This window comes from Dipodomys spectabilis, unplaced genomic scaffold (assembly GCF_019054845.1).
Source record: "Dipodomys spectabilis isolate Male_0828 unplaced genomic scaffold, ASM1905484v1 ptg000480l, whole genome shotgun sequence".
NCBI lineage: Eukaryota > Metazoa > Chordata > Mammalia > Rodentia > Heteromyidae > Dipodomys > Dipodomys spectabilis.
This window is the reverse complement of record NW_024871157.1, coordinates 1,098,018-1,118,973: the sequence shown is the minus strand read 5'-3', so window position 1 is coordinate 1,118,973 and position 20,956 is coordinate 1,098,018. Positions and strand designations below refer to the sequence as shown.

Sequence of the window (20,956 nt, the reverse complement as noted above, 5' to 3'; positions counted from 1 at the left end):
TCACACAGCCTCAGTTCTAAGCGGGGAGAGGGGACCAAAAAGTCAGGTGTAGAACCCCCTGGGACTGGGCCTGGGTGCCAGCCTCCGAAGCCTCGGCGGGCCGTGGGGGTCCCACGCCCGCCCCAGGCCGGGGCCGCCCGGCCTCGTGGAGGGCGGCGTCCATGCCGGCCGCGGTGCACGCTAGGGACCGCACAGGGACGGTGAGCCGGGGCGCCGCGCGCTAGGCGGTCCCCGGACTGCGCGCAGCGGACTTGCGCGAGCCTGGGGTTGGGCAGGGGGCGGGCCGGGGTCACCCTGCGCCCCCAAAGACCGCTGAGGGCTTTTGTTCTGTTCCTTGTCTGGCCTGGTGTTGGAAGCAGGCTGAGGTGGGCGGGACCGGGGCAGGTCTGGCGTCGGAGTGTGCGGGCTGCAGGGCCCGGGGTACCCAGGGGAAGGGCTGCGTTGGAGGTGCGCCGGGGTTCCGGGGGCTGGGCCTGGGGAGTGGGACGGGGGCGCGGCGCGGGGCGGGGCGTGGCGGGAGTCCGCGGACCAGCCCGGGCGGAGGGGCGGGGCCTGCCGGGGGCGGGGCCTGCCGGGGGCCGGGCCACCCCGGGCGTGGCCGCGGCCCGGCCCCGCCCCCGCGCCGTGATGGACGGGCCGGCGGGCGGGGCGGCGGCTCCTCCCCGCGCGCGGAGCGGCTCCGGCGGTGCCTAGGCTCGGGCGGCGCGGTGACGCTCAGAGCCGCGCGGGGCCGGCGCGGGCGGCGGCGGGATGAACAGCATCAAGAACGTGCCGGCGCGGGTGCTGAGCCGCAGGCCGGGCCACAGCCTGGAGGCCGAGCGCGAGCAGTTCGACAAGACCCAGGCGAGCGCGGGCGGCGGGCGGGCGCGGGGTCGGGGTCGGGGGGCGCCGCGGGGTCCCTGGCGTGAGGCCCAGGGCCCGGGCGGCGGCGGGCGGCGGGCGGCGGGCGGCGGGCCGGGGCTGCCCGGCCTGCGCGCGCCGCGCCCCGCGGCCGGAGCGCCGGCGCAGGTGAACCGGAAGCCGCGCCGCGCCGCCTCAGGACGCCGGGGCTGGGACGGGGCCGCGGGGAGGCGGCGGGGCAGAGCCGGAACCGGGAAGGCCGGGAGCCCGGTGCGCGGGGAGCCGCGGGGACCGGGACCGAGGGGCGCCGGAGGCGGCCGAGAGCGGAGCCGGGGATCCAGGTGCGCCCGGGCCCAGGTGCGCGGGGCCTGCGCCCCGGGCCGGATTCTGGGCCCGGCCCCCGGCCCCCGGCGCTCGTGCCGCCCCCCGGCCGCATCCCGACGCCCGCAGCCCGGGAGCCGTGCGCGTCCCCCACGGAGCCCCCGCGCGCTGTCCGCAGCGTCTCATTATCTGCCGGGAGAAAAGTTTCACGAATGTGGCCAGACTCGTTCGCCCGCGCGGGGCCTCGTCGGAGCCGCGGCCACCCCCGCGCGGAAGCCGGCGCCGGCCGCGTCCGCGCGCCCCCGCCGCCGGGCCGAGCGAGTCTCACCTCCGTCCGGAGCCGGCGGTGCTGTCTGTCGGTCTGCCCGGCTGCGGCCGGTCCCTCCTTCCGCGCTCCGCCCGCCGCCGCCGCTTTCATTTTGAGACGCCACCGGAGCCGGTCCAGCCACGGCGCGGGGCGGGGTGCGGGGCGGGGCGCGGCGGGGCCGCCGGGCGCCCGGCGCCGGCCGGCTCGGGGTTCATCGATCCCGCGCCCGTCGGCCTCCGCGGGCGTTGAAGTCGAAGTGGAGACGAACACGAACGCGCCGCCGTGCGGGAGCCGCAGCCGCGGGGAGAGGCGTGCGGGACGGCAACTTGGTTCACCCCTGATTTTCTTTTCCTGCTTTTCTCTCTGCTGCACGGAGGAGCCGGGACTCCCGAGGGGCTCCCAGCCCGGGGCGCCTCTGACCCACGACCGTGGCCGCGCGTGCGGGGTTTTAGTGCTGCTTATAAACGAGAAACTGGGTTGTGTTGTGTTGGCGGCTCGCTGGGATGCCGGAAGGGACTGACAGGACCACTGAACTCTCCTGAGACTCACCTCCCCAAACCCCGCCTCCTGCGTGTAACCCCAAATGGAGTCTGGGCCCGGTGTCTGGGTTTGCTCGTCTTCTGATGACTTGTTGAAGGATGTAAGAATGAGGTTTCGTAAGTGGTTAATATTTAATTAGATCATTCCCAGAAATACCTAGTAGCAGCCGGGCCCTCGGTAGAAAGGGCCTGGAGAACCCGGGCTGCTCCTTCACTGAGTGCTTTTAGGACAGAAAATAGCACAGCAGATCCCTTTGGAGCGCGCTGCCTGTGCGGCCTGGAGCCCGGGGCTGGCCAGAACTCCGATCCTCGGCAGCCTGGGCCTCAGCCTGGGCCTCGGGACCAGACCCCTCCTGGAGAGGTTGCTGTCTGTCAGGACACACCCTGTTTTGCAGCTGGGGGGCGGGGGGAAGGTGATGGCAGCCGCTGTGGCACGGACTGTGGTGAGTGCCCGAACCCAGACGAGCAGCCCAAGAGCTAGCCTGTTCTTCCCCTGACTTTATCACCTTCTCAAAGCAGAGGAATTGGGCTCAAACTCAGAGCCTGGTTGCTGCCTCTTAATTTTTTTCTCTGAAGCCTAGCACTCTTATTTCTTGAGCCACAGCTCCACTTCTGGCCTTTTTTGCCCAAGCTGGCTTCAAACCATGATCCTCACATCTCAGAGTAACTAGGATTATAGGTGTGAGCTCCCCACACCTGACAAAACAGAGGGACATTTTATTGGCTACTGCTTGTTGGGATATTGTGAGTACAGGCACTAGAATGCACTACACCCAGGGTTGCCTTTCCATCACAAAGATGGCTTGGCTTTATGGGACACCCCTCTGGGCAGCTAGATCTTGTGTTCCTCGGCAAGTTGCTTAACTCCTAATTCTGTTTCCTCTTGGGTAAGAAATAAGGATAAGTCTTAAGATATGAGACATTGTACAGTAGGTTGAGTAATGGCCTTGCAAGAATGTCCACACTCTAATTTGTGGAACCAATGGTACATTACTTGACACAGATGGAATGAAGTGCTCATCAGCTGATCGTGGACTTGGGGATTAGCCTAGGATGGGTGTCAGGTTGGCCAGTGTTATCACAAGATTATTTATTTATTTATTTTTCAGTTGTGGGGCTTGAACTCTGGGCCTGGGCACTGCCCCTCAGCTTTTCAGCTCAAGGCTAGCACTCTACCACTTGAGCCACAGCGCCACTTCCAGCTTTTTCTGCTTATGTGGTGCTGAGGAATCGAACCCAGGGCCTCATGCATGTGAGGCAAGCACTCTACCACTGAGCCACCTTCCCAGCCCCTGTTATTTCTTATATTAAGTACAGAGGGGTTTCTACAAGTCAGATTATGAGTACAATGCATCTTGATCACAAGAAAGATCTTTAAATGGAGAGAAGCAGGAGAGAAGAGAGGGCATAAGATACCACTGGCCATTGGGAGGCTACTCGCTCAGGACTGTGGCGTCCTCCGGAAGCTGGAAAAGGCCTCTAGAACCTGAGGAAAGAAATGACACCCACAAGATCCAATTCTAGGTTTGCACCTCCAGATCTGTAAGAAGATAAGTTCTTTGTTTTGTAGTTTTTTTTAATACTTTAAAAAATTGTTATGATAATTGGGCGCCAGTGGCTCATGCCTGTAATCCTAGCTACTCAGGAGGCTGAGATCTGAGGATCGAGGTTCAAAGCCAGCCCAGGCAGGAAAGTCTGTGAGACTCATCTCCAATAAACCACCAGAAAACCAGAAATGGCGCTGTGGCTCAAGTGGTAGAGCGCTATCCTTGAGCTGAAGAGCTGAGGGACAGCGGCCAGGCCTAGAGTTCAAGCCCCATGACTGACCAAAAAAAAAAAAATTGTCATGATAAAGGTGATGTACAGGGGGGTTAGGGTTAGATAAGTCAGGCATGAAACAAGTCACCCTTTCTCTCACTTCCTCCCAGTGTTTCCCCCAACAGCCCCCCTGCTTTAAGTTTTAAAATAGTTCGTTACAGCAGCTAGGGGCAACTGAGCCATCCTGAATGTGAAATGTGCAGCTCAGTGCCTCGTATGCTGTAGCAGCTCAGCCAGTCATTGGGGAGCCAGTCATGGGGAGCTGTTCCTCCCCGCCCTGAAGTCCAGAATCTGAGACTTGATCCCAGACCTATACCAGAAAGGAAAGCCATCTCTGAAGCATGTGGTGTCAAGGACCCCGTGGGCATGCCTCCCTAGGCCACAGATTGCCACCCGTGATAAGACGGTAGAGGGAGAGGCTTCCTCAGGCAGGGCAAGCCCTGCCGAGCCTGGAGGAGGAGAGGGGCAGGTGTTCAGAGGTCCAGTCCCCAGTAAGCCACGCCTCTCCCAGATAGCCTCCTGAGGGACAGGAATGGTGTAGAGATTAACCACAGAGAAGACGCGGAGCTGCAGGTATAATTTTAGGTCATCTCCTGGCCTCTAGAAAAAGTGAACGGAGTAGGTGAACTTTCTTTTATGTTATAACCCTTTCAGCACTTAAGCCATGAAAAGGTTATGAATGGGATATTTTATATCCTCCTTGTCTGCAAAGTTTTATGAAAGGACTGTCAATTGTATGTGGCTGTAGTGCCTTCTGGAAGATGCCATGATGCTCGGGGGCTTTTAAACATCACTGTGGATCATGTGCTGCAGCACCAGCGCCCCAGCACTAGTCTAGTTTGCAGCTTTTCCCAGTAGGATGTCTCTTAGACAACTGCAGAACCACAGGACGTGGTGTCTGGGATTCACTCCGAGTTTCTGCTTTTGAAAGGCCAAACCTTTGTGCTGCTCTCTTTGCTCACATTGGTCCCTCTGCCCAATCTGCCCAACTCCACTGTTGGGGTGGGCAGACTTCAGCATGGTCAGACAAGGCACAAGGGCAGGCTGGGGGTGGGAGGGCTCGGCGTAGAGCACTTGCTGATGGGTGACAGCCCCCACGTTGATGCCTAGCACCACAAGTAGGAAAAGCAGCCTCCAGCCGGGCACTGTGGCTCACACTGTAGTCCTTGTTGTTCAGGAGGCTGAGATAGGAGGATTGCATTTCAAAGCCAGTTTGGGCAGAAATGGCCTCTATACTCCATCTGCAGTTAAAACTAACAAATGGCCAGACAAAGGTATGGCTCAAGTGGTAAAGCACCAGTCTGGAGCCCGATGAAAGAGGTCCTGAGTCAAAGTTCTAGTAGTAGCATATGTGTGCACGCACGCACGCGTGCAAATACACACACACACAGGTCCAGAGCTTGGGAAGAACTCTGACCCATATGGCAGGTAGCTGGAACCCCCAACTTCCTCTTGTAGGATTGCTGTTGTGGGGCCCGTGACGGCCGTAAGAGCTTGTCTCTGTTGGCCTGGCCTGCAGTTCTGGAGCGGCTGTGCCCCTCCTCCACCCGTCAGCCATGGCAGGTGCAGCAAGACAAAGGTCCAAGGGGGGCGGGGTAACGGGACACAGCCTGGGGCGTCCTGCAGAATTGCGCCCCCCCCCCCCCCCGCAATGGGGAGGAGAGTGCCGAGGAAGGCTCCCCTGACCTGGCCCTGAGTTGGACACTGGTGAATGAAACCCAGCAGGCCACTCGATGCCAGCGGCCAGTCCCAGAGCTCCGAGTGGAAACTCCAGTCCACGGCCTGCTTGGCGGGGGACAGGGAAACCCAGCCGGCTAACCCGAGCTGCCCGGCCAGCCGGTGTGGAGCCACCGTTGCCAGCTGTGCGGTGCGGTGCGGTGCCGTGCCGTGCCGGTGGGCCTGGCTCACCTTGTTTGTGAGGCTGGCTGTCCTCCTCCGCCCAGGCCTGCCGCCGGTCCCCACGGCACCGCGCTGTCCTGCCTCCCCGGCGCCCGGCAGCGCCTGCCGTCCTCCGCTTGTCCACCTGCACCTGAGACCCTTGTGGGGGGGGAGCGCGGGCATGTGCCCTTTTCCAGGACTGGGAAGCCCCCATCTCCACGCGGGGGTGAGCGCGCGGGTGGAGAAGACAGTCCAGGCCTGACTGTTTTTGCTCTGGCTAAAATAAACATAAGTCTCAACTACAGTAGGCTTGTCTGCCTGGGAGTGACGCGGTCTCCCGCCCTGTGGGCCTGGCAGGTCTGGGAGGACACTGCCTGGCTGGCTCCCTCTCCCTTCTGAGCCAGCCAGTGACTCAGGGCCCCGTCTTCCTGTCCCGTGTCCCACCCTCCCGGCTTGGTCGCGGCTGGGCTGTGGATCTGTCAGCATCCCTGGGACAGGCTCTCCCGGGCAGCAGTGGCGTCTCCTCAGCCGTGGAGCGGACGGGGGGGGACCGGGATGGAGAGAAGCGGCCCACGGGCCAGGGCCCCTCGCTGCCCGATTTCCTGTGTGCTGTCAGGATCCGGCTGTGGCCTCTCCCCTGCTTTGCATGCGGCCCCAGCCTAGCTGCTCGCTACAGAAATCCTGTGTTTGCCCTCATCAATGGCCTTTGAGGTGGTAGGAGTGTTTGAATGAGAGGGCTCTGTCTTCAAGTAAGTCTTTGGAAATACAGGGCAAAATAACCCTCCCTCTGCCAAGCCCCCATGTCCTGACTCCTTGAAGAACCATTCTGCTCCTGCCAAGGGCCGCTGCGCGGCCTCGTGATGACAGAACAAGGAGGCTTAAGTTGATTCACGTCAGGATGACTTTAAAAATAGAAGTTATTTTATAGTCACTTAACCGTTCAATTCTAGTGGTTAAATTATTAGCTGGAGGAGACACCTCCTTGAAGTTACCCACTGCCTGTGTTTGGAAGAGCTTTTGTGCATTCAAGTGTTCCTTCTTGAGTTTGTCTAATAAAGATTGATTGACATGCTAGGCATTGGTTTGGGCCATGAAGAGGAAGATGAACAGTCTTCCTTGGGTCTAATCTCTGCAGGGATTAGTTCCAGACTCAAGGAAGACACCAAGATCCACACAGGCTTAAGTCCCCATAGAAAACGGTGTGGTACTTGCATGGAATCTCTGCGCATCCTCGAGCTACCTCTTTTTGTCATGTTCTTACACTCGTGGGTACAGAGGACCATAGAGACCCTCTGTTCAAGGCAGTGGCGGTGGGGACAGCAGAGCTGAAACTAAACCGGAGCCTGCGACCCTAACTACTCAGGAGGCTGACATCTAAGGCTTGGAGTTCATAGCCAGCCCAGGCAGACAGATCCTCAAAGCTTTTCCTCCAGTTTACCAGCAAAATGTGGAAAGTGGAGACAGCTCAGGTGGTAGAGAGCCCTGAGCTCAAGCTGCAGCACTGGCGCCAAAATAAAGGGTGGGGAGGGGTGAAGAAAGAGATTAAACCCGGTGCCTCCCGCGCGACTCCTTCCGTGCAGCGGGGTCTCTGTGGGCTTTGGGATTTCTGCGGGGTGGGGATGGAACCAGGGCCTAGTGCACCACGCTGTGCCCCAGCCCCAGCCCGGGCGCAGAGACCCCTGGGCTTTCTCATCCTGTGTCACAGTGCTCCCGGGGTGGACGACAGAAGCCATCCTGAGGGGATCCAGGCAGGGAGCCCCAAGGAGTGGGGTGGTGTTCCTGGCTCTGCCCGCCTCCTGCCCCACCCCACGTTACTGGTGGTTCACCGGTTCCCAAACCGGAGTCCGCTCCCTCCTTCGCGGTGTTGGGGTTTGTGGGCGTCCTTGGCTGGCCCCTGGGGAGGCGAGGCCTGTGCGCTGTCACACAAAGCCCCGGGCGTCTTGGCAGCACAGCTGTCCACACAATGGAAACGGGGTCCACATTCGCGCCATCCTATCCGGTGCCTGGCAGGGCGGCCTGGTGGAGTGGCGCAGCGCGTGTTACGGTCCTGGCAGTGGCGGTGGCGCGGGGTGTCTGGGCGGGCTTGCCCTTCCTCCTCACCTTCTGCGGCTTGCCCTGGGGGGAGGGGGAGGGGTTGTGCTGGGGCCGAGTGAGGACCCCGTGCCCCCTCTGCGACCCCCTTTCTCAGGACCGCAGCCGCCTCAGTACCCCACCTTTGCACTTGCTCCGCAGGGCTGTCCCCTGGCCCTGCCTTCCTTTTTTTGGCCAGCAGTCCTGGGTCTTGAACCCAGGGCCTGAGCACTGTCCCTGAGCTTCTTTGGCTCAAGGCTAGCACTCTACCACATGAGCCACAGCGCCACTTCTGGCTTTTTCTGTGTATGTGGTGCTGAGTAATCAAACCTGAGGCTTCATGCATGCCAGGCAAACACTCTGCCACTCAGCACCTTCCCAGCCCCCTTCCTGCCTTTGTGCGGAAGTTGGGGTGCTGCACTATAAGCACCACACCCTGCCCTGAGGAACCCCTAGGGCGTCCCACTGCCCTGGCCATCAGAGCCCTTGGGTCTATCTGTCTGTCTGTCTGGGAGGCCCTGTCTCCTGAGGAGTCAGGAGTTGGGGTGCTGGTAAGCAGGGTGGGGGCCTGGACTGCTGCCTCCATCCAATGGCCCTCCTTCCCCAGCTGAGCCTGCCGTTCCTACTTCCAGGTGGTGGTCTGTATTTCCCTGGGGGTTGCCAGCCACAAGGGTCCCAGGGCCGTGTGGAGCTGCCGGGCTCTCTCTGCCCACAGGGCTGTGGCCGGGTGAAGGGAGGCCGGTCACCAGCCTGGGGACCCCAAGCCCGGGCTGCTGCTCAGATCAGACTCCAGGACTTCACCCAAAGCAGTCAAGGCACCACCCGAGATGCCCCGTGTCCCTCACTTGGGTGACCTGGCTGCTCCTCTGAGGGGGGGCAGGGAAGGAGCGCTGACGCCCCTCCCAGCTCCACAGACCCCCACTGTGCGAGCACTGGGCCTCCTTGTGCGGTGCCCAGCGGCCCCACACATCCGCCTTCCCTCACACAACAGGCCTGTGTTCCCGGGGCCAGCCGGTGCCTACAGCCAGGGCTGGCGACACGGCGTGCCTGTGGCCAGCATGGTGGGATGGGCCGCAGGGCCACCGCAGACAGACGCTGGCTGCGCCTGCGCCGGTCTCCGAGCGAGCGCCCGGCACGCAGAGGGTGAGGGCAGCGGACCGCTGTGCGCACGGCACTGACCCCGCACATGGAGAGCCACACGCCAGATCTGAACAGAGCAGAGGGGAGCGGTGGCACCCGGAGTGCTAGGGAAGCAGCGGGGTGTGCTCGGCACCCATGGGGGTGGGGGGGGGGGTGGGGGGAGGGACAGGGCTGCGGCGGCCCCTCCCCCCGGGGCCTGTGTGCGCAGCTGCGGCCAGGCCCCGCCCTTCCCGGAGCCTTCCTGACCAGGTGGCAGCTGTCCCTGCGGCCGGCTCAGGTGGCAGGGCGACTAGGGTTACACACTCCAGAGACGGACCCCCAGCTTTCGAGCGGCAGCTGCTCGCCCTGCCCTGGGCCCTTAGCTAGGGGACAGTGGTCACGAAGGACATGGGGTGTGGAGACACAGACCTGGCTGTGCTCTTACTAGGACAGACAGACAAAACGGCCAGTTCACCAGGAAGATGGCATTGTTACCACCCCTGTAACTGTAGCCTCCGGAGGCGTGCGGCTGAGCTGGCACCCCCAGTGCCACTACCGCAAGCGACTGTCCCTCGTGGGGACAGAGTCTCCCCACGAGCCATTAGTGTCTCACGGCTGCCACATGGCTGTGCGTCCGTGCCGGGGCAGAGGCCGAGGGGCACCGGCGGGGCACACAGGAGCAGGTGGCGCAGCAGCCTCTGAGGGGCTGGGGCTTGGTGCCTACGGGAACCAGTGCCTCTGCTTCCCCTGGACCGTGGAACAGCAGGAGTCGCCCCACCCCTTCCCAGTGAGCTGCCTCAGCGGGCCTGTGTGAGAGGGTCCACTCCGCCTGGCTGGGGCCGCGCAGAACTGTCCCTGCCCAGCTCCGGCAGCCTAGACCCGTGTGTCTGACCTGAAGGCCACTCGGCCCTGCCCGGCGTCTCCTCCCCACCGAGGCCCTGCCCGGCGGCGCCTGCCATCATCTCAGCTCTGCTGCCCAGTGCTGGACGGGGAGGGCACGGGGCCGTGGGAGGATGGAGAAAGAATGTGCCACTACCACTCATGCCCGGCTGCTCTGCCTGGCCTGGCCTGTGGTGCAGGTTCCCGGGTGACCCGCCTGGCGTGGCTCCCCAGCCCTGCCTGGCTGCGGTGCGCTGTGCCAGCCTGTCCCGTCCTCCTGCCCACGGCCTGAGCAGCTGGCCAAGTGGCCCGGCGACAGCCATGTGCTGGCCGGGGTGGGGCGGGGCCTGGGAACCTGGGCAGCTTTGGTCAAGTGTGTGGCCGCCTCCTGTCGGGTACCGAGCAGACTGCAAGGGGGCAGCTGATCAGGACACACCCAACAGAGCAGGCTGGCCTTGTGGCAGGCAGGACAAGAGGCTGCTGGCTGGGGGGTGGGCTGGCGGTGTCCTCTGTGCCCCACCACCCCGTGGAGGCGAGAGTAACCCTGCTCTGTGTCCCACAGGCCATCAGCATCAGCAAGGCCATCAACAGCCAGGAGGTCCCTGTGAAGGAGAAGCATGCCCGCCGTATCCTTGTGATCCTGAGGAGATGCAGGGGGGGGGGGGGGAGGGAGGGCAGGGGGCGGGAGCAGCATTGGGGCACGATGCTCACAGCCCTCCCCTGTGCCTAGCCATACCCCCAGTCCCGAGGGGAGGAGGCACCCAAGCCAGAGCCCGTGTCCTGCACTGGGGTTTAGCTGCTGTCTCCAGCACCTGACCTCGCCGCACTCCATCTGCTCTGCCCTTGGCCTTAACGCTGGAAGGCATCATCCTGGGCACGCACCATGAGAGGGGGGCCTTCACCTTCTGGTCGTATGCCATCGGCCTGCCACTGCCCAGCAGCTCCATCCTCAGCTGGAAGTTCTGCCACGTCCTGCACAAGGTCCTCCGAGACGGGCACCCCAATGTGAGTATGCTGCCCCCCAGCAGACAGGCCCCTCCCTGGGCCATATTGCTGCGGTTGGCGCCTGTGGGCGGTGGAAGAGTGCCCATGCTGCTCTGTCCTTGTCAGTCCCGAGCTGTGGACCCGGGCTGGGGACAGTGCTCAGGAACCCCCCCCCCCCACCCGCCCGCAGGTGCTGCATGACTGCCAGCGGTATCGGAGCAACATCCGGGAGATTGGTGACCTGTGGGTAGGTCCAGGGGGGCCCCCGCCTGGCGATCAGGGCCTGTGTGAGCAGACCTTTCCTTTGAGTCTGGGGCTCTGCACTGGGGAGGGCCTTGGGCCTCCTGTGAGGGCGGCCGGTGTGCGCAGCCAGGGTGCGCCCTGAGCAGGCCAGAGTGGGGCAGGGCCCTGCCTGGAGCCGCGCATCTCATCGTGGTCCCTGGGGGAGGGACACCGGCCGCAGGCGCAGTGTGGCTGGCATGGCCGCTGGCCGCGGTGCCCAGGCCCTCGGCACACACTCAGGCAGCCCTCCCACAGGGACACCTGCATGACCGGTACGGCCAGCTGGTGAACGTCTACACCAAGCTGCTGTTGATCAAAATCTCCTTCCACCTCAAGGTAGCTCCCTTGGAGATGGTCCCGCCCACTCGTGGGGAGACTCCAGACACCTTGTGGTTTCTGAGGTGGGGGGTGGGCCCCCAGCCCCCGTTGAGTAGAGGCTGTGTCTGTCCGTCTATCCTCCTGGGCCCTTTCCACCGCCCCACGCCCCCAGCCAGCCCTCTGCTACCTGGCCGGGGAGCTGGGCTGCATGGGGCCTCCCTAGCCTCTCCCTCCGGACAGCGCTAGGTCAGGTGGGCTAGGCGTAGGGGCGGGACCTAGCATGTGGTGGTCAGCTCCGCTGCAGCACGGCTTTGTCCGCAGCACCCGCAGTTTCCTGCTGGCCTGGAGGTGACCGATGACACGCTGGAGAAGGCAGCCGGGACTGACGTGAACAACATGTGCGTGTGTGCCCCGCCCCCTCCCGCACCCCGTGCCCGCCCCCTCCCTCACCCCGTGCCCCGCCCCCTCCCGCACCCCGTGCCCGCCCCCTCCTCACCCCGTGCCCGCCCCCTCCCTCACCCCGTGCCCTGCCCCCTCCCGCACCCCGTGCCCGCCCCCTCCCTCACCCCGTGCCCCGCCCCCTCCCGCACCCTGTGCCCGCCCCCTCCCTCACCCCGTGCCCCCCCCACCCCGTGCCCCGCCCCCTCCTCACCCCCGTGCCCCGCCCCCTCCCACACTCCCTTGCGTGCCCCCCTCAGCTTCCAGCTCTCTGTGGAGATGTTTGACTACATGGACTGTGAGCTGAAGCTCTCGGAATCAGGTGAGGCCCCCCCCCCCCCCCCGCGCGCCCCCCCCTGCCCCCCGGCCCCCCCTGCCCCCCCGACCCTGGAGACCTGGTGTCACTCTTGTTTTTGGCACTGGGGATGGAAAACCCAGGGCCCTGCACGCCAGGCAGAAGCTCTACACTGACGCCGCTCCATCCCCAGTATTTATTTTTTGTCCATTATGAGGCTTGAACTGTGGCCTGGGCGCTGTCCCTCAGCTTTTCAGCTCAAGGCCAGCACTCTACCACTTGAGCCACAGCGCCACTTCTGGTTTTCTGGTGGTTTATTGGAGATAAGAGTCTCAGACTTTCCTGCCAGGGCTGGCTTTGAACCATGATCCTCAGATCTCAGCCTCCTGAGTAGCTAGGATTTCAGGTGTGAGCCACCAGCGCCCGGCTCTCCATCCCCAGTATTCTTAATGCACCTGCCTCGGGTGCCCACCCCTCCCAGGAGGAGGGGAGGGGAGCCCCATGGTGCCTCCGTGCAGGGCCGAGGCCTGCCTGCCTCTGGACCCGTGTGTCCACCAGAGCCCTGAAGGTGTCGCTTCATTGTCCCCGTGAGTGTGAACTGCAGGCTGTGGGGGAGCCCCCTCAGGAGAGTGAGTGTGGGTGCCCTAAAAAGCCTGAGTCGCGCCAGACTTCCTAGCCAGGAACTGGCTCCCACCCGACAGGAAGTCACCCTGCCGGTGTGACTCGGTGCTCCCAGTGTACACAGGTGCTGCCTGTGTCAGGGCGGGCAGGGCGCCCGGGACTGGATTCTGAGGCTCCCTGCGCCCAGCCACGCAGAGGGCTCTGGAAGTGAGAGGCCATGTCCAGGTCGTCTGCCCACTGGGACAAGCGTGACCAAGAGCGGCCAGCAGGCGCGCTGAGCCCACACCCCTGGCAGCACAGCGGCCACCATAGCTGCCCACCTTCCCGCTCCAGGCTGCCCTGGGCACTGGAGGCCATGTGGGTGCACGGGGGGGCCCACAGCCCTGAGCCCCGGTGATGCTGGTGTCTGCAGCACGGCAGCCGTGGCAGGTGCAGCCTCCAGAAGCTCCGGCCGCAGAGGCAAAAAGGCCCTGACCTCTGACAACTGGCTGCGTGGCCCCGGCTGCTTTGTGGGAGTGGAGGGGGGAGAGCTGCGTCTAAGTGCGCCATGATCAGGAAAGGCCTAGAGAACATGGCGCTGTGGACAGGCGCACCGTGAACGGCGCTGTGGACAGGCGCACCTCGAACGGCGGCTTGAAGCCCACACCGTGCCCTTGGCAGGCTTGCGTCCGCACCCCTCCCCCACTGTCCCAAACCCCACACCCCAGGCCAGGTCAGCCGCCCTCCAAGAGGTGCCCCATGGGCGCGTGGCCACTCTGGCGGCTCTGCATCGTCCTCTATGCTCCTGATGAGGGCCGGCTGGGGAGGAGGCAGGCCGCGTCCACCCTGGCAGATCTGATCCAGGCCTGATTGTCAGGGCCCCTGGGCGAGGGAGGGTCACACTGTCACCACTGCCCCTCGGTACTTCCTTGCTGGCTCTCCACGTGGAGGCTCGGGGCACCTTCGCTGAGCTGAGCTCCCTGTGACCTGGCCCCAGGAGGCTGCGCTGCCCACGCTCCGTGTGAGGGCGGACTCGCTGGCGGGGCGGGCATGGTGGTGAATGGCGCTCGTCCTTGGAGGCGCTGCCTCTCACGCTGCTCCTCTCGTTCTGTTGTGCAGTGTTCCGGCAGCTCAACACGGCCATCGCCGTGTCCCAGATGTCGTCCGGCCAGTGCCGCCTGGCCCCGCTCATCCAGGTCATCCAGGACTGCAGCCACCTCTACCACTACACTGTCAAGCTCCTGTTCAAGCTGCACGCGTGTGAGTCTCCGCCCTGTGGCCACGCAGGAAAGGGAAACCCACACGGCCCCTTGAGGAGGAAGAGGGCCAGTGGTGTGGCTCGGGGGTTGGGGGTTGGGGGTTGGGGGGGTAGAGCGCAGGTAGCTGCAATAGGCCCCGGGTTCAATCCCTGGTTCTTGGGGAGGAGGAGACCCGCCAACACCTCATTACCTATTTTTATTTTATTTTATTGGGTCCGGTCATGGGGCCTGAACTCTGGGCCTGGGCGCTGTCCCTCAGCTCTTCAGCTCAAGGCGAGCGCTCTACCACTTGAGCCACAGCGCCACTTCCGGCTTTTTTCTTTTTGCTTATGTGGTGCTGAGGAATCGAACCCAGGGCCTCATGCATGCAAGGCAAGCGCTCTACCATGGCGCCACCTTCCCAGCCCCTCACTACCTATTTTTAAAAACTCACTTTGCCAAAGCAGAAAAAAGATGGAGTAGGGTCGTCTTACAATTTTGGGTGCTCTGCGCTCGCAGGGAGGCGGGCAGGCGGGCAGGCGGGGAGCACGGGCCGCAGAGCAGTGGGGAAGTGTGACCATGCCGTCCCCAGGTCTCCCGGCAGACACCCTGCAAGGCCACCGGGACCGTTTCCACGAGCAGTTCCACAGGTACCGGTGGGGCGCGGCCGGGGCGCGGCCGCAGGGGCCCTGTGCCCGGGCCCTCTGTGACGGCCCCTCTCCCCGCAGTCTCCGGAACTTCTTCCGCCGAGCCTCGGACATGCTCTACTTCAAGCGGCTCATCCAGATTCCCCGGCTGCCCGAGGTGTGTGCCGACCCTGCTCTGTCTGTGGGGGGACCCCGCGGGTTGCACACAGGCTGTGGCATGGAGGGCGGGGGGCCTCGCAGCTGGCGGAGCAGCTCCCACCTGCCACCCCTGCAGGGCCCCCCCAACTTCCTGCGGGCCTCAGCCCTGGCTGAGCACATCAAGCCAGTGGTGGTGATCCCCGAAGAGGCCCCGGAGGATGAAGAGCCAGAAAACCTCATTGAGATCAGCAGTGGGCCCCCGGCCGGGGAGCCCCCGGTGAGCTCCTCACCCCAGGCGCAGGGGGAGGCTGCGGCGCTGGGCGGCTGGGCAGTGCTCACGGCGGCCTTGCTGCGCAGGTGGCCGCTGACCTCTTCGATCAGACCTTCGGACCCCCCAACGGCTCCGTGAGGGACGACAGGTGAGTGCGGGAGCTGTGGGGACGGGTGCGCGGAGCTGGCCCGAGGGTGACGCTTCCGTCTACAAAGACGGGGAGGGGGGTCCCCTGCACGCTGTGGCTTGAACCTCGCCTTTCCGTCCCCAGGGAGGTGCAGATGGAGAAGCTGAAGAAGGAGGTGGAGGCGCTCCGCACTGAGCTGGAGAAGATGAAGCTGGAGGTGAGGGGATGGGGCGGAGGCGGGAGCCCCGCGCAGGCCGGCCAGGACCCCCACTCCCTCCTCCCGCCCTCAGGCCCAGCGCTACATCTCGCAGCTGAAGGGCCAGGTGAACGCCCTGGAGGCCGAGCTGGAGGAGCAGCGGAAACAGAAGCAGAAGGCCCTGGTGGACAACGAGCAGCTCCGCCACGAGCTGGCCCAGCTGAGGGCCGCGCAGCTGGACGGCGCCAGGAACCAGGGCCTGCGCGAGGAGGCCGAGCGTGCGTGCGGCGCCGAGCGCGGGCGGTGAGGAGGGGCTGCGCCCCTGCCCGGGCTCACGCCTCACGCCTCCCCTCGCGCTGCAGGGAAGGCCAGCGCCACGGAGGCACGCTACAGCAAGCTGAAGGAGAAGCACAGCGAGCTCATCAACACGCATGCGGAGCTGCTGAGGAAGGTGGGTGTCCCCAGGACTGCAGGGGGGGGGGGGCCACAGGCCGAGGCCTCGGACCTGAGCCCGTGCCCCACCGCGCAGAACGCCGACACCGCCAAGCAGCTGACGGTGACACAGCAGAGCCAGGAGGAGGTGGCGCGGGTGAAGGAGCAGCTGGCCTTCCAGATGGAGCAGGTGAAGCGCGAGTCCGAGATGAAGGTGAGGCCCTGCCCTGCGCCCGCCGCCCCGTGACACGCTGCCCGCCTTGACCCCCGTCCTGCCCTGCCCCGTTCCAGCTGGAGGAGCAGAGCGACCAGCTGGAGAAGCTCAAGCGGGAGCTGGAGGCCAAGGCTGGAGAGCTGGCGCATGCACAGGAAGCCCTGAGCCGCACGGAGCAGGTGCTGCCAGGAGCAGGCCGGGTGGCAAGAGCCGGGCGCCGCCTCGTGACCTGGGTGTGGCTTGGTGCGTGTGCAGGGCGGGGCGGTGCTCACTCCTGCGTGTTCACAGAGCGGGTCCCAGCTGAGCTCGCAGCTGGATGCGCTGAACGCCCAGAAGGATGCGTTGAGCGGGGCCGTGCGGCAGCGCGAGGCCGAGCTGCTGGCGGTGCAGGGCCTGGTGCGTGAGCGGGAGGAGGCGCTGAGCCGGGAGCAGCAGCACCGTGAGCAGGAGAGGAGCGAGCTGCAGGGGCAGCTGGCAGAGAAGGTACATCCCCCCCCCTCCGCCCCGCACGGTGTGATGAATGCCAGGGAGGGCAGGTGGCCTCCTGCAGCCTCCAGCCTGTGGTGGGGCGTGGGGCGTGGGGCAGTGGTTCCCGGCTGATGGCCCCCTGCTGGCAGGAGTTGCAGGAGGAGGCGCTGCGGCAGCGGCTTGTGGAGCAGCAGTTCGCGGTGCTGCGGGGCGCCGCTGCAGAGGCCGAGGCCATCCTGCAGGACGCTGTGAGCAAGCTGGACGACCCCCTGCACCTCCGCTGCACCAGCTCCCCGGGTACGCACGCGCACCTCCCCTGGGGCTGCAGACTCCCCTCCCGTGCACACAGCCCCGGTCCCACCCTCACACGCCCACCCCCGTGCTTGCAGACTACCTGGTGAGCAGGGCCCAGGCGGCCCTGGATGCTGTTGGTGCTTTGGAGAAGGGCCAGGCCCAGTACCTGACCTCCACCACAGGTCAGTGCGCCCGGGGTCCCCCCGCCCCACATCCTCATTCACAAACCAGGCGCCGCGCTTCATGGTGTGTTTGTGCACACAGATGCCTCTGCCCTGGTGGCAGCCGTGACTCGCTTCTCCCATCTGGCTGCGGACACCATCGTCCATGGCGGCGCCACCTCTCACCTGGCCCCCACCGACCCTGCTGACCGTACGCGGGCCTGGGGTCCTCGCCATGGCGGGAGCGGGGGCCTGCCCTCGGGTCCCTGCTGTCTGGTCCAGCTGGGTTCTTGTCTCTTCTCCCGCCACAGGCCTGGTGGACACGTGCAGGGAGTGCGGGGCCCGGGCCCTGGCGCTCCTCAGGCAGCTGCAGGACCGGGCAGCTCTGGCGGGGGCGCAGCCCGGCCTGCTGCGGGGTCCCCTGCAGGGCATCCTTCAGTTGGGTCAGGTGAGGCGGGGCGGGTGGGGTGCTCGCGGCCGTGTTCCTCCTGAGTGGAGCGGACAGCGGCATCACGCACGGCAGTCCACCTGCCTGCCACTTGTTCTCCCAGGACCTAAAGCCCAAGAGCCTGGACGTGCGGCAAGAAGAGCTGGGCGCCATGGTGGACAAGGAGATGGCGGCCACCTCCGCAGCCATCGAAGACGCTGTGCGGAGGATCGAGGTGGGGGCTGCCTCCAGGCCGGGGGTGGGCAGCGTTTTCTCGGGAGGAGTCTGGGGTCAGGTTTGAGAGGATGGGAGGGGCCCGGGGCTCTGGGCTCCTGGCCACTTCCTCCGTGGCCTCCATGTGGCTCACGCTGCCACTGGGTGTAGGACATGATGGACCAGGCCCGCCACGAGAGCTCAGGAGTGAAGCTGGAGGTGAACGAGAGGTGAGTCCCTCCCGCCCTCTGCCCGCTGCCCGCCCCGCCCCTCCCCGTGGGCCCCGCTGCGGCTGTGCTTTGTGTGGTGGGGCACAGCAGTCAGCCAGTGTCCTCTCTGCCTCCCAGGATCCTCAACTCCTGCACAGACCTGATGAAGGTGAGCCTGGGCGGGAGCAGGGCCAGGGAGGGGCGGGCTAGCTGGGGCGGGGCTCTGCACCGTGCCCCCTCCCCACGCTCCCTCCCTCTTGACTTTCTGCAGGCAATTCGGCTCCTGGTCATGACATCCACCAGCCTGCAGAAAGAGATCGTGGAGAGCGGCAGGGTGAGCAGGGCAGGGTGCAGTGCCCCTGGGCTGGGGAAAAGTCCTGGAAGGATCCCTAAAATGTGATGTCCCCCACACGTGCCCTAGTCCCGCTTCCCACCAAGGCCGTGTTCTGACCTCAGTGGCTGGCGGGCAGCCTAGGCCCCCTCCCACCACGGCGTGTCCTGACTGCTCGGCCTCTCACCACCACTAGGGGGCGGCCACGCAGCAGGAATTTTACGCCAAGAACTCCCGGTGGACTGAAGGCCTCATCTCCGCCTCCAAGGCCGTGGGCTGGGGAGCCACACAGCTGGTGTAAGTTGCGTGGGAGGGTGGCCGGGGCCCTGCTTCGTACAGGGCCTGGGCAGGCCCGAGGCCCTCACTGGCTGCCCCCGCCCCTCAGGGAGTCGGCTGACAAGGTGGTGCTGCACACGGGCAAGTACGAGGAGCTCATCGTCTGCTCCCACGAGATCGCAGCCAGCACAGCCCAGCTGGTGGCAGCCTCCAAGGTGAAGCCTCGCTGACCTCCACCATCCCCAGGCTCCACGCTGGCCCGGCCTTGGGGCTCTTTCCTTCTGGCTGTGGTCACCAACCATGGCCTGCCCTGACCCCACCCCCAGGTAAAAGCGGACAAGCACAGCGCCCACCTGAGCCGCCTGCAGGAGTGCTCCCGCACAGTCAACGAAAGGGCCGCCGGCGTGGTGGCCTCTACCAGATCAGGCCAGGAGCAGATCGAGGACAGAGGTGCGCACCTGCGGCGTGGCGCTGCCCCGGGCAGGCAGGGGTAGGGGGCAGAGGGGCACCTGCGGCCTGGCGCTGCCCCGGGCTGGTGGGAAAGGGGAGCTGATACCCTTTTCTTGGCCATAGACACTATGGACTTCTCCGGCCTGTCCCTCATCAAGCTGAAGAAGCAGGAGATGGAGACCCAGGTAGGTGCCATGCTAAGGGGCGGGGCCGGGGGCAGGGCTGGCAGGTGCCATGCTGAGGGGCGGGGCCGGGGGCAGGGCTGGCAGGTGCCATGCTGAGGGGCGGGGCCGGGGGCAGGGCTGGCAGGTGCCATGCTGAGGGGCGGGGCCGGGGGCAGGGCTGGCAGGTGCCATGCTGAGGGGCGGGGCCGGGGGCAGGGCTGGCAGGGCTGAGCAGGTCGTGGACTGCAGGTGCGAGTGCTGGAGCTGGAGAAGACGCTGGAAGCGGAGCGCATGCGCCTTGGGGAGCTGCGGAAGCAGCACTATGTGCTGGCCGGAGGCGTGGAGGCAGCTGGCGAGGAGGTGCCCAGCCGGCCCAGTGCTGCCCCCCGGAAGAAGCCACCTCTGGCCCAGAAGCCCAGCATGGCCCCCAGACAGGACCACCAGGTGCCGGGGCTGCGCGGGAGGGGGTGAGGGGAAGGGTGGGTGTCCCAAGGCCGCACTTCTGGCCCATCCACTGAGCCCCTAAACTTTGACCCCCGTAGCTCGACAAAAAGGATGGTGTGTGCCCAGTTCAGCTGGTGAACTAGGCTTGGCATCCAGCAGGGCGGCTGGTGGCGGAGTCTGGTGCTCCTGGCCTCGGTGAGCCCTCCAAGGGCCCTGGCTCTGCCCGTGCACGGCCTCACGCCTGAAGCAGCGTGCGCATGTGCGCAGGAGCTCGTCTGGATGTGACTGCGTTTGTGTGCAATAGGAACTGCGGAGAGCAGCTGGCGCTGGCCCGCAGGCCTGGGCTGCGCCCTCGAGTGAGCTCAAGAATGTTCCTTAGTGTTGGCGAGTTCACAGTCGGCGCGCTGGAAAGCCTCGGGTCTCCTGGACGGAAGTCAGAGCGGTGCACAGCAGCTCCCTGCTGACACTGCACGGCCGCCGCAGCCCTGAGCGCGGCTTCCATAGGCACCTTTGGCCTTAGGGGAGGGGGGGGAGGGGAAGGGGGTAGGGCTGTCACCCCTTGTGGGCCTGGTGCTAGGCAGCCCAGGGGCGTGGCCCTGGCTCAGGCACAGCTTTGTGCCGTATTTCCAGCCACCACTCTGGCCTCCCACGCTCCTGGCCTGGCTGCCACCCCTCAGCTGGACTCCAGCCCCTCTGCGGTAGCCCGGCCCCGCAGCTTGCCGGAAGAAGCCAGGAGCTGGGGTGTGCGGGGGGGGGGGGGGGGGGGCACACGGGCATTCTGTGTTGAAGTCCATTGGCAATAAACGCACTGACTGTTGTCCCCAGGGCCCGGTGGGGCCGCAGCGGCTCGTGCTCTCTGAATGCTCCACCTCCTGGCACCCGGCCTCTGGCATCTTTGCATAGGGGACGGGTAACCATGGAGGCCATGGAGCGCCAGCTGGGGGGCCACGTCTCCCTGTCCTCAGTTCTGCCACTTCTGGGATGGGCACAGGGTGCCACACAGCCTGTGTGCGTGGGTGCTTGGCTGTCATCTTGGAGCCCAGCCTTGCTTGCCAGGAAGCTGCTCACCAGTGCTCGGCCATGCCCCTGCCCCTTTTCACTTCACTTTTTCAGGTAGTCTTATATATTATATAGTTGTGCATCGGGGATAAGAGGCAGCCCCAGCCCTGCCTAGCTCAGCAAGATTCGGGTTTTGGTTTTGGTTGTGGGGCTTGACCCACAACCTGGGCCTTGTCCCTGAGCTCCTCAGCTCGAGGCTAGCACTCTACCCTCTGAGAGCCACAGCACCATTCACCATTTGTTCTGGTTAACAGAAGAGACAGACTTTCCTGACTGGGCTGGCTTTGAACTGTGATCCCCAAATCTCAGCCTCCAGAATAGGCATGAGCCCCCAGCGCCTGGCCAGAACGCTGTTTGAAGCACGTGACTCAAATACAAAGCCAGGGCAACTGAAGGAACTAGGCAGCCCTCCCCAGGGAGTCGGTGTCCAAACCGTGGCCACTGCACTCATCTCCGGAGCCAGACGCCTTGAGCCTCGTCCACGATCCCACCCCACTCGCTGAGATGGG

The 20,956-nt window shown here is 64.9% G+C and overlaps 1 protein-coding gene across 1 annotated transcript; it reads left to right on the top strand.

Annotated features, from left to right (window-relative positions):
• Positions 1-674: 674 nt before the first annotated feature.
• Positions 675-20,140, top strand: Hip1r (huntingtin interacting protein 1 related). Its single transcript, XM_042669114.1, has 32 exons — positions 675-843; positions 10,334-10,397; positions 10,634-10,776; positions 10,946-11,002; positions 11,293-11,373; positions 11,677-11,753; positions 12,054-12,115; positions 13,808-13,948; positions 14,519-14,576; positions 14,655-14,730; positions 14,848-14,988; positions 15,069-15,130; positions 15,254-15,326; positions 15,400-15,583; positions 15,668-15,756; positions 15,835-15,951; positions 16,029-16,130; positions 16,240-16,434; positions 16,569-16,716; positions 16,809-16,895; positions 16,978-17,085; positions 17,186-17,322; positions 17,426-17,536; positions 17,686-17,744; positions 17,862-17,892; positions 17,995-18,057; positions 18,251-18,351; positions 18,440-18,545; positions 18,657-18,780; positions 18,904-18,965; positions 19,194-19,388; positions 19,487-20,140. The coding sequence occupies exons 1-32, from the start codon at positions 751-753 to the stop codon at positions 19,529-19,531; spliced, it is 3,192 nt and encodes a 1,063-aa protein (XP_042525048.1). The 5' UTR covers positions 675-750; the 3' UTR covers positions 19,532-20,140.
• Positions 20,141-20,956: the final 816 nt, after the last annotated feature.